The 13,140-nt window shown below is 31.2% G+C and overlaps 1 protein-coding gene across 1 annotated transcript in view; it reads right to left on the bottom strand.

Annotated features, from left to right (window-relative positions):
• The window catches only part of LOC119610343 (protein Wnt-4-like), a 58,101-nt gene extending 47,134 nt beyond the window's left edge, over window positions 1–10,967 (bottom strand). Inside the window, exon 1 of the mRNA XM_037965506.1 lies at window positions 10,253–10,967. Coding sequence (XP_037821434.1) covers window positions 10,253–10,854 — 602 coding nt within the window. The 5' untranslated portion in view covers window positions 10,855–10,967. The remainder of the gene's footprint in view (window positions 1–10,252) is intronic.
• Window positions 10,968–13,140: the final 2,173 nt, after the last annotated feature.

The following is a 13,140-nucleotide window of genomic DNA, read 5'->3' as shown; positions in this document are numbered from 1 at the left end:
CTTCTCTGGGAAACATTGTAGATGGATGCAGCTGTCTTGACAATGTTTCGACAAATTAAAATCGGGACATTTCGAAAAGAACGTCCAAAGGTATTACGGCTTTAAATGCAAAAATAATTAGTTTCAAGCAAACAAATTCAGTTAAATATAACTAATTTTTTACACCCTGCCTATGCCTGCTATATGCTTTAAAAATTTAAAGCTTTTAAAATTAGCTTTTTACATCAGTACCTTTAAATAGTTACAAAACATAACATATATACTATTACCTAATGGGTTAATTGACTTTAAAACTTCATAATAACTTTTAAGTACATGTTACTATTTATTTGAGCCTCTTACTCTCATTCCCCTAAGCAGCTTTTAACAACAAAAGAATAATATAATAAGAAAGAGAAAAATCAATTATTTAAAAGTTCTGCATAGACAAACAAACAACATCAATAAATGAGTGAATATATAAAATGAAAAGAATGTTTCTTTGCATTTTTTTAAAAACCTTTTACTATTCTAAACATCTTAAATTTCAATAGAAAGCTAATTTCTATTGTAATTGATACGCAGCAACTGATTTATTAAAAAGTACATACATACAAACATACTCTTTCATTTAAGTATTTTAATTTTTCTTGTTGTTGTTGATTTTTTCTAATACAAAAAAGCTATCTTCAGGGCGAATCCTTAAACTTCAGGATTGGCTCCTTTCTTCCTTATTTTATTTATTTATTTTTAGCTTAGTTCGTTCCCCCGTTTAATGTTAATATCTTGATACTGATATCTAACAACAACAACAACAACAAAACTTTATGCTTCTTGGTACCTCGTTAAATTTTATATTCCTAAGTTAAAGGCGAACAAAAAAGTCAGACTGTTTTTGTGTACTTATGGGGATGTATGTATATGTACATGATGACTGTATGTATGTATGTATTTGTCTATTGTCTTAACATTTATAGCCAAAGTTTCTAACTTTAATAGTAAAAAATACTCATCATCATCAGCTTCCCAAAACGAGGAAAAAAATTATATATTTTCGTATTTGTGTTTTAATTTTTTTTTTGTTCTTTATCAAAGTACTTGAACATTTCATTTTAATTCAGAAGTTCGTTTTTTATTTTATTCTTGCTTGTGTTTCTTTATAAAATAAATATACAAAAAGTAAAAAAAAATCCTAAATTGTGAAATTTGAGTTTTACAAAAATAAAACAAAAAAACTTCTTATTAGATGTGTTTCTGTTTCTTGGTTATTTTTTTTTTTTTAATTTTTTCTTTGTAAATGTGTATTGTTGTGATTTTTATTAGACTTTTTTCTCCTTTGAGAAATGTTTATTTTTTCTTGTTATTTTCTTTATGTGCATAAAACTTAAAAGAAAAGAAAATTATTAAATATCTTATCATTTGAAAAAAAAATACAAGAATATAAAAAATATTGAAATTTTTTTAAGAAAACTTTTTTAGTTTATTCATACTGGCCTTTTAGTAATTTAAATAAATTTTTGAAATGCCAAAGAATTTTACACAAATACATATGTATGTGCAAAAAGAACCTGTAGACACAGAAAAGATTTTTTGCTCAAAATAAATTGTTAAATGAAACAAGAAAGCAACGTTTACACTGCATGACTTCTCATTACAACAAGTCACAATTTTGAAACCCAGCTATGAAACAGATTATTCTAAAACCGAACCAGATCGTTTCTGAATAATATATATATATAGGCAATGGACTAGAGAAAAAACCAAGCCATACATATAAGTCAATAGACATGTCCTTGGATTGGTTAAAGATCGTAACTGTTAAGGCAAGTGAGACCTTTGCCGATATCTGCTCTAGATAACAGCTTTACTGCTCCCACGCGTACGTAAGCTTTCACATAAGAAAACAAACTAAACTAAAGTAAAAGTTTATTTGACACTTTCTACCGATACCCGCATTAGAGGCATCAAATCCGGTTTCCCAACATTATCGAATACAATATTGAAATATTAAAATGCTATTAATATCATCAATATAATTGTAATAAATTATTTATTTTAACTACTGTTTGTTTGACTCACTGGCAATCGTTTAATTTGTTTATAATCGTATTTTTTGCGTAATAAGCAAAAATCCATATTAAAAGCACAATTCTTTACAAATATTATCGTAATAATGATGATGATGATTAATCAAAGCAAATAAAATTCCAGTAGAATTTAAGATAAATAAACAAATATTTAACATATTCATCAGATTGACTTACTGGTATTGTATTTTATTTATAAAACTTTTAAGAAATATTTCAACATATAACATCGGTTTATATAGAGCATATGAAGCAAGAATTAAAAGGGAAATATTCTTAAGCATGGGGCACTTCCAAACCATATAGAAATGTTCTAAATATTTAACTCAAATCGAGTCAAGTCTTTAGTCTATAGTCTAGTCTATAGTCTAGTCTATAGTCTAGTCTATAGTCTAGTCTAGTCTAGTCTAGTCTATAGTCTAGTCTATAGTCTAGTCTATAGTCTAGTCTATAGTCTAGTCTATAGTCTAGTCTATAGTCTAGTCTATAGTCTAGTCTATAGTCTAGTCTATAGTTTAGTCTATAGTCTAGTCTATAGTCTAGTCTATAGTCTAGTCTATAGTTAGTCTATAGTCTAGTCTATAGTCTAGTCTGTAGTCTAGTCTATAGTCTAATCTATAGTCTAGTCTATAGTCTAGTCTATAGTCTAGTCTATAGTCTAGTCTATAGTCTAGTCTATAGTCTAGTCTATAGTCTAGTCTATAGTCTAGTCTAGTCTAGTCTATAGTCTAGTCTATAGTCTAGTCTATAGTCTAGTCTATAGTCTAGTCTATAGTCTAGTCTATAGTCTAGTCTATAGTCTAGTCTATAGTCTAGTCTATAGTCTAGTCTATAGTCTAGTCTATAGTCTAGTCTATAGTCTAGTCTATAGTCTAGTCTATAGTCTAGTCTATAGTCTAGTCTATAGTCTAGTCTATAGTCTAGTCTATAGTCTAGTCTATAGTCTAGTCTATAGTCTAGTCTATAGTCTAGTCTATAGTCTAGTCTATAGTCTAGCTATAGTCTAGTCTATAGTCTAGTCTATAGTTTCTAGTCTATAGTCTAGTCTATAGTCTAGTCTATAGTCTAGTCTATGTTAGTCTATAGTCTAGTCTATAGTCTAGTCTATAGTCTAGTCTATAGTCTAGTCTATAGTCTAGTCTATAGTCTAGTCTATAGGTCTCGTCTATAGTCTAGTCTATAGTCTAGTCTATTTAGTCTAGTCTATAGTCTAGTCTATAGTCTAGTCTATAGTCTAGTCTATAGTCTAGTCTATAGTCTAGTCTATAGTCTAGTCTATAGTCTAGTCTATAAGTCTAGTCTATAGTCTAGTCTATAGTCTAGTCTATAGTCTAGTCTATAGTCTAGTTCTAGTCTATAGTCTAGTCTAGTCTAGTCTAGTCTATAGTCTAGTCTATAGTCTAGTCTATAGTCTAGTCTATAGTCTAGTCTATAGTCTAGTCTATAGTCTAGTTATAGTCTAGTCTATAGTCTAGTCTATAGTCTAGTGTATAGTCTAGTCTATAGTCTAGTCTATAGTCTAGTCTATAGTCTAGTCTATAGTCTAGTCTATAGTCTAGTCTATAGTCTAGTCTATAGTCTAGTCTATAGTCTAGTCTATAGTCTAGTCTATAGTCTAGTCTATAGTCTAGTCTATAGTCTAGTCTATAGTCTAGTCTATAGTCTAGTCTATAGTCTAGTCTATAGTCTAGTCTATAGTCTAGTCTATAGTCTAGTCTATAGTCTAGTCTATAGTCTAGTCTATAGTCTAGTCTATAGTCTAGTCATAGTCTAGTCTAGTCTAGTCTATAGTCTAGTCTATAGTCTAGTCTATAGTCTTAGTCTATAGTCTAGTCTATAGTTAGTCTATAGTCTAGTCTATAGTTTAGTCTATAGTCTAGTCTATAATTTAGTCTATAGTTTAGTCTATAGTCTAGTCTATAGTCTAGTCTATAGTCTAGTTTGTAGTCTTGTCTATAGTCTAGTCTATAGTCTACTCTATAATCTAGTCTATTGTCTAGTCTAGTCTATAGTATGAATATACAAGTTTTTCCTTAATTTACCTAAACAACAACTAAAAAAGAAGAAAACCATACAATTCTCATTTAGTTAAGAATATGTGCTTTACTCATGCATAAGTAGAAAGATAAGTTAAAGTTTTGCCAGACATACATACATATTGGCAAAATAAGTCACTTTTATACCAAAGACTTTCCTAGTTGTTTCAATTACCGTATTGCTGCCAACTCGAGTAATAATTTTAAAATCCAATCAAAATTTCTTTACAAATTATGATACCTTCGTGCCTTTAAAATTATCTTCTTAACATAATAAAATGAAACTATAAATTAAATTCTATTATCTAGACAATTTTCTAAAAGATCTTTTGTAATACTCTAAAAATGTAAATTTTCCCCCTTTTAAGAACACAAGTACAACTAACTAAAGAAGTACATACGCTTTTATGTTTGAAAGCAACAACAACAAAAAAGTAACCAAAAAAAAAACAACATTATTTTCATTAATAGTTTTGTTATCAATATACAAAAATCTTCTTTTATATTCCTGTGCAATGTCTTCGAAAGCAAAAAATACAAAAAAAAGAAAAGAGTTTCGTTTCTTTTGTATTCGCCAAAGTAGTTTATGTGTCTGAGGCGTGTCAATTTAAATCAAGTCAATGTCTTTTTTGTGGTATTTTATAAAATCACAGATACTTTTACTACACACACTTAAACAAACTCAAAAGGCAAGAATTTTTTATACAAAAAAACAATTTTCTTTGAGGGGGAATGACAAAATAAAATTTGTTAAAAAAAAAATTCAATTAAATTTAGTTAAATTTGAAAATTAATTTATTTAAAAAATTATTTGATTATTTTGACCCTCTGGTTCCCCGAGTTTTTATTTATACTTTTTCTTGTCGTCTTAGTCATGTCAACACCTTTTTTATGTGTGTAAAAAAAACTGACTTAAATATTCTCTTTTATGAAAATGCAACTTTTGCTAATTTGTATTTAAGCTGATTAACAGTGATTAGTTTGTAATTTGCTGAGACATAATGTGTAAAATGTGTAAAAACATATGTAACTGGTTGAGTATTTTACATTTGTGCGAAGTGACAAAGAGAGTGAGTGTGTTGTCGGAAAGGTCAAAAATCGTTGACAAAAGGAAAATGTAAGTAATTCTATATGTTATTATGTAGTAATAGAAAAAAATGCATTCATTTGTTTAAATATTATGTAAATAATTGATTAGATGGTCTAATTAATGTTTGTGTTAATTTTTCTTTAATATAAAAGTATTTTATATAAGAAAAAAGAAGTTTGAAGATATTTTTTTAAATTTCATATTTTTGGATATTAAAACTATCCAGTAAAAACTTGGTATTGGCTTGTTTTTACACAACCACTTAATTTTCAATGACTATTACTTACTGCTTACATGACTTCTAAGCAAGTACTTCATCTGAGTATACATACATATACATATGTATGTACACTCTGAGTAAGAACTTTATTTTGGGTTTAGTCGTTCTAGGAACTGCTTTTTTACACACACACAGAACGAACATTTTTAAGAAATGTTTTAACTCCCTATTTGAGTAGTTATTTGTAAGCGAGCATGATAAGTATTTGCCAGCAATGTAATCAATCACCGTGTTAAATAATGAGTAAGCTAATGAGGAAGCAGTGAAAAGCTGATTTTTTAACTCATTACTTTTCAATTACTTTCAAATGTAGACTCAATTTCCTTTCTGATGATCTATTATACCTTAAGCAGTGCCATCTATGAGTGATCGGCAGAAAAACGGCAAGAATATGCGAACAGACGTGAAAGCATAAAATTGCATCATGACAAAGCTCGGTCACTTGCTGCTATATCTCTTAAAAACTATTTAACAAGAAATGTTTGGGACATTTTATCACACCCTCCTTATAGTCCAGACTTTGCTTCGACCCGATAATATTTGTTTGGAACTTTGCAGAATTCTCCTTTTGGGACACGCTTAACTTCAGAAGAGGATATCCGAAATAGAGGTTTTAAGTTAAAATATCTCGAAAACGAATGAAGATATTATAGAGGTTGAAGACGATAAATTGGACTTTCGAATGACATAACAAAAATTACAAATACAGGTATCTTCTCGTTGTTATAACACCTCCAATATAGGAATAAAAATAGGGTTTCTTAAGAAATGTAAGACACAATATCTCAAAAACCAGATGTTATGTAGACAGAATTAGCTCAGTTTAGTCTTTTAGAAAAGTAAACTTTGGTCTTTGGGTCAAAAATTTGTTGGCCTGTGTTTAAAGTTTGAACATCTTTAGGTTCTTTTATTTACCGGGGAATAAAAAACATTATATTTATATACCAACAGAAAGGAAATTGAATGAGAATTTTCAATTCTCCTCTGCCGAAGTTTTTAAGGTGTATCCTTCGATAGCCACATAAGTGGTTAGTGTTCTAGACTGGATTCGATTCCCTCCTGAGGCACAAATTTTTCAAGTGGAAAGAAGCATTCAAGTGTCTCGGTTTTTTGAAACGGTGTAAGACATACTTCACTCCATCTGATCTTCTTACTATTTACACCAACTCTCATGTATGACCCCTACTTATGCTTCGCATCATTCATCAATCAGGTCATTCCCTGAGTGCTGGTCCAATAAAAACAAATAAATAAAGGAGCGCACAATAGGGCCGTTAGAGGCCTAGGTAAATTTCTAAAGATTTTGTGGACATGTGTTTATAAATACATCCACCTTTCAAGTTAAGTAGCTAACTATGAACTTTTAAGTTTACCTTTCCTAAAAGCTTCATTTTATACTAGATCCACTGTGCAAATTCTTTTTTACACAAATCAGTTTTGTCTACAAGCTCAATTGTAAAAAAAAGAACATTGAAAAATCATAAAACAACAAGCAGAAGATGTATTCAACAGAAAAAAAGTATTTTAGCAAGCGTTTAGTTTTATTTATTTTCTTCAGTCATTTAATCCATCAGATAATAAAAAATTATTTACAAAAAAATCGAAAAAAGCAGCGTTCAATAAAAAAAAGAGTGGGTGGCATTTCATTCATTCTTTCACATTGTATATGAGTTTGTTTGTTGAATGTGTGTGGCGTTACTGGGTTTGTTGTTTGTTTGCTTATGTTTTTTGTATCTGTGTAGAAGATTTGTTGCAACAATGTAATGACAAATAATGATGATGATGATGGTACTACAACAGGAAAAAAAAACTCATACAAACATTTTTGTTTACCAAAGACAACAACTACTATGTATAACAACAAGTCTAGTACAACTAGTTGTCTTATTTACAAAACAGGGATGTTCTTTCTATTCAGTTTGATTCTGTGTTCTAAATCCAACAAATGATCCATTTACATTCAAATTCCAACTTACGGAAGAGGAAAGAAATAAAACAATATTGTACCTGCAGTTTGTCTGACTGCCAGTTGTTATTATTCAACCTGATGAGTACAACAATGACGATGATGGCTGCTGCTGATGACGACGACTCACTTTTATAGCCGACAATTTAATGTTGCTGTTGCTGCTGTTGTTGTCATTGTAAAATGTAAATTATGTGCACTTTTCGTATTAAATTTTTTTTACAATAAATACAACTACATACCGCCCGCCCTTTTAGGTTGTTGGTTTGTTTCTTAAACCACAACAACAACATACCAATAATAATCATAAAAAATTTTCGCATTTTGTTGTATTTTGTGGTTTTTCCTTTCGGTGTCTTTTTCGTGTGTATGTGTGTGGGTGGATGCCAGCCAGCAGTGTTGATTTAAAACTAGAGCTTTTGGTTTTGTTGTTGTTGTTTTTTTGTTATGAATAATCATGGTAATAAAACTGCAACATTGACGGTGTAACCAAACGTACATACGTTCGAACGTACAAACGCATTAAACGTTAAAATTCCCCAAAGAAAATAAATTATTACTCTCCACTTTCCTATTTTTCTGGTTAGACTATAACGTTTATTTTCCGCCCCCTCAACTTCTCCTCCTCCTCCTCCCCTTGAGACAATAGATAACTGCTTGTAAGGCTGCAGTAGTCACAGATTCTAATAATTTGGGAAAGGGGGATGGATTTGTTGCTATTTTGTATGTGTCTGTGTGTTTTGTTTTATTAATGTTAAATATTCATATTGTTTTTTATTACATCAAAATTAATGCATTACAGAATATTTATTATTTTTTTGTTTGTTACAACGCTTTGTCTTTGTGTGTGTCACTTTTGGTGAAAGTAATAAATATTTTTTTTTCTTGATTTCGCAAGGGATGACAATTGTTTATATTTTGGACAAATTTTAAATATTTTAAATTATTAAAGCTTTAAGATGCAGAAAAGCTTTAAGAATCATGAAAAATTTGCGCAAATTTGTCATTTGACAAAATGGAAAACTTAAGTGTTTATTAAATGAGAAAATATTTTTCCGTTTCAAACATTTTCAATATCGTTGTGGTTGGAAATCCTATTTTGACTTTTTAATTTGTTTACAAAATTAGTAAATTTTATTATTTTGCATGAAATTTGATTTTCATAGATTCCAAGACTTTTTGATCAATTTGATCTTGATTTCTTATTCTTATAATTAAAATTTCGAAAAAATTTAAACAAATTACCATTAATCATGAAAACTTTTCTTCTTCCTTAAAAATCATGAGAGCGTGATTGTTGGAAATTTAAAAATGACTTTGTAAACACAACATCAACACAATCTGTCAATCAAATGTCAAAAAAATGCTGTTACTCTTTTTACAAAGTACAAAAATGCAAAAAAAAAGAAGGAATGAGTTTTATAAACATTATAAGCGCAGTAAATGCACATTAATGGTCAATAAACAACTTTTGTTTAAACATTTATTAAATTGAAAATTAAGTTTTAAAAGAATGTGAATACCGTTACAAATATTTACAGTCATTGAGATTTTTTATCAAATTTTCAAATTTCTTGATTCAAATCACCAGGACCAGATGGTATTTTGCCCCTGGCTTCATAGCATATTTACACTCAGCCTCTCTCTCAAGCCTATTAGCTCCAATCTTGAACCAACCATCCGTCAATATTACCCCACACACGGACTTTGATAGAGTTTTCAAAATCAGAGTTCCTTCCAGGAGCGAGTGGTATAGGGGTAACCTACAGAGCAAATGTACCACCAGAATCTTTTCAGATGGTTCTAAAGTGAACTGCGGTGTCTGCGGTTCTGGTGTCTTCCCAACAACTGTCTTCCCAACAACTGTAGTGTCTTTCAGGCTGAAATATTTGCGATAATGTCAGCCTGTTGGTCGATAGTCAAGAGGCACTTCTCTCACTAAATTCTTATACTACCACTTCCCTATTAATCAGACAAATTACCCTTGTTTGGGACCCTGCGCATAGGGACTATTATTGACATGAACAGGAAGATGTTCTTGCCAGAATGGGATCTGCTCTTCATATGTCCAACGTCGTTTCAGTAACAACTCCGTTAGGTTTAATCAAGAGTAGTATTTTCAGATTCTTTCTTCAGAAGGCTGAAAACAGGTGGAATAATCAGGGGCCAAGTTATTGTGGCCCTACTTTGATGAAAAACGCACATGACACCTTATAAACCGGAGCAGACGAGATATATCGTGGTTGATAGCAGTAAAAACAGGAGACATGCAAATCGGCTTGGACTCCCCTTCAATGAACACTGTTGCAGTTGCAAAAACAGGGAAAAGGAAGAACCGGTCTTCCATCTTCTCTGCGAATGCCCTGCTCTAGCTGTTAAGAGAAAATGCTTCTAACCTTGATGAGATATCTGGGTTTTAGCTTAATAAAATCCTGAGATTTCTCGGGGCTACAGGCTGGAAACACTTTGAAACAGAATTTGTTCCACAATTAAACATATTGACAATTGCAAAGAAGGTAAGGATTTTACTTAAATACTTCGATTCGAATATCGACTTTGTAAACTGAACACATGCAATGTTTTTCGAAACTTTAATTTTCCAATTATTTTAATAAAATTTCAGATTTTTGCTATGAAGTTTTTAGAAATTATAAGTCTGAAACCTTATAAATCGTTAATGAAAAGTTTCTATTCATATTTCGGAAATGGAAATCAGACTATTTCTTTCAAAAACTGTTTACTATTCAATTACACTTTTCTTATTTAAAGATGTATTACAAAGTATTAGATAAAAAATCTCTGACTTGTACTTACTAATATTGAGAACCTCCACCGGCGCCAACACCTCCTTGCTGCATACCATTTCCGCCACCCATCATATCCATGTTGCTAGAACCCAAATAAGGGGGATTATAACGGCCGCCAGAATCCGCTGAACTGCTGCCTCGATGACCAGGCACTATAATGCCCAAACCAGCCAAACCGGCCAAAGCATGACCATGATGATGAACACCCGAACTTTGACCAACACCATGAGTAGCGCCACCAGCAGCAGAATGACCCATTAAACCAGTCGAACCACTGCCTACTGCACCCAGGCCACCAATAGCACCCATGGCACCAATATTACCATTTAGACCAACCATACCCACATTGCCAGATGTTTGCATAAGAGTATTTAAAAGTGAACTATTACCAGCTAATTGATTGAGATTTGTGGCCGAGGGATTTTGATTGTGTAGAGAAGGATTAGAGGGATTGGTGATAGAGCTTTGGCTGGCTACGCCTACACCCATATTCGGTAAGCCTCCATTGGTGGTTTGTGTTTGAGAGTGCATGGAGAGATCATCACAATTAATCAGTTGCAAATGCCAAATGGCCATAGAGGCCAATGTTATAATCCACAATAAATGCATTTTGTTTATATTTCTTGGATTTTTATGGAAGTTAAAGAGTTTGAATATTTGTTATTTATTTTATTTTAATTTTCAAAATTGTTATTTGTTTAAGTACACGTTTTCGTTTTAGGATTAATTTTAACGGTTATTATTTTTTAATTTTATATTTAATTAAATTATTACTACTTATTATAGGGCAAAAAAAAAACTTATTTTAAACTCTATTAGACTTTGTAAAAAATTGGTAGCTTATTTTAGATTAAAATATATTTGAGATTTTTATTTATATTATTTAGAGAAAAACTTGATTTTTGTTTAATTGAATTAATTTGTTTTGTTTGGTTTTTGGTGGCGATTTTGTTTTAATACTTTCTAGTTAATTAATTTGACACAATTTTTGTTAGCTTCTGATTTTTGTTTGTTTTTTATCTGGTTTTAATGATCTGCCTCAACTTGTTTTTGTTGTGCAGTTTTTTTATATATATATTTCATTTATTTTATTATTATTGTTGCTGCTGATGATGATGATGGCCTGTTTCTTTAGAAAAGCCTCTTTGGATTTAGATTGTATTGCTTTTCAAAGATTTTCTTTTTGTATACTTTGTATATTTCTTTTATAAATCGGGCAAAATATATTGCACTTTTCTTCTACACTATTTCAAGTTGTTTAGTTTTCCTATGAAACGGACATGGATGGTGGTACTACAGCAGAAGGTCTTTCTTTCTTTTATTTAGTTGGCTGTATTACATTTTACCGCCTTGTCTGCTTGTCCGTCTGTCGGTCGGTTTGATTGTGTTTATGTTTTTTATTATAGTTTTCGGTTTTTTTTTGCGGCACTTGTTCGCAAAATGTTACCCAACGAACCGACAAATGTTCGAACTAATATGATCACTTCCCTGAACACACAGATAGATATTAAAACTCACATACACAGATAACACGCACTCACAGATACTCAATTTGCACACAGTTGTTGTTGTTTAACTTTTTTTGCTCAGTTTTCTTTTTCAGCCTGATGTTTTGGTCTTGATCGGAGAATAACAACCACAATATCAACAACAACAACTAAACACAACAGCAGGGAAAAAAGCCTTTTTGAAGATCAAAAGGCCGACAATATGCGCGCATTAACTTGACTAAAACGTTTAAACACACCAACACACGAACACATCCAGGCATGTAAGCAATGGACGCACAACAACAGCAGCAAGACAACAATATCCAGGCAAATAAAGAACTTGTGCAGCCAGGGGAAACACGTTACGATCTTGAAACTACGAAACTCAGTGTAGTCAGTGTCGTCATTGACTACGTCTCTGACGTTGTATAGATATGATGACGATACAAACCAACAGTATTTAAGTGAGTTTGAATGTCGACATCAATGTCGTAGTAGTGTAATGCCACATTTATCCGTTTATCGGCTACTATATTGGACTCGGTGGTATGTTGTTGTATTTTAGCAACAACAAAAAACTTCAATGCGGTAAAACTAACTCACAGTCACAGACGTTTAAATATAAAAATACCAACAAAACAACTATCAGTGAATCCATTTAGACCGACCGGCAAGAAGCGGCTTTTGTTTTGTTTTCTTTAAATTCACAAAAAAAAAATAATAATTTTACGCACACTTTACCGCGTCCACACTGCTATCGAAACACACACCGACGACCAATCACTTTTATAAACGTAAATAAAGTCTAAATCGATCAAATGATAAATCCAGCCATCAGTTCAAAAACAAATCACTTTTCAGGCCCTTTTGGGGGCAAAGTTTTAACAGTTTATATGCCATACAAATTAATTTTATTTCTCAAACGCACTTCCCTATAAAGAGTTTTGAGTAGATTTTTTAAAAAGTTTTTTTTTTTGGAAAATATTAAACAAATTTTTAAAATTATGTTTTTTTTAAATAATTTTATAGTTTAAGTGCAATTTATGTTTTTTTGAATTCACAAAATTTTCAAATAATTTCTATTTAAAATTCTCCGCGCTTGGCACATAACACGTTCATCGCGTTGCTCGTTCGTAACTCGACTGACAATTTCGTATTGGGCCAACAATCGTTTTAGAATGAAAAACTTCGTTTTTGTTTCTTTGTTGTTTGTTTTGTTGTTGTTTAATTTTCTAACAACATCATTATGATGTTCTTTAACATCGAACTCCAACACAAATGTTTGATTGTTGCTGGTTTGACCATGTTCCTTTATTCGTTGTACAACATTTGCTTCATGCAGCAAATGTGTTGTAAAAACAATACTGTTGCTGCATTTAACCCTTTAAGGTGTTTAAAGAACGCT

This window comes from Lucilia sericata, unplaced genomic scaffold (genome assembly GCF_015586225.1).
Source record: "Lucilia sericata isolate MDLA Ls3-8-SP2 unplaced genomic scaffold, ASM1558622v1 Contig001163F_arrow, whole genome shotgun sequence".
NCBI lineage: Eukaryota > Metazoa > Arthropoda > Insecta > Diptera > Calliphoridae > Lucilia > Lucilia sericata.
This window is presented reverse-complemented; position numbering and strand designations above follow the sequence as displayed.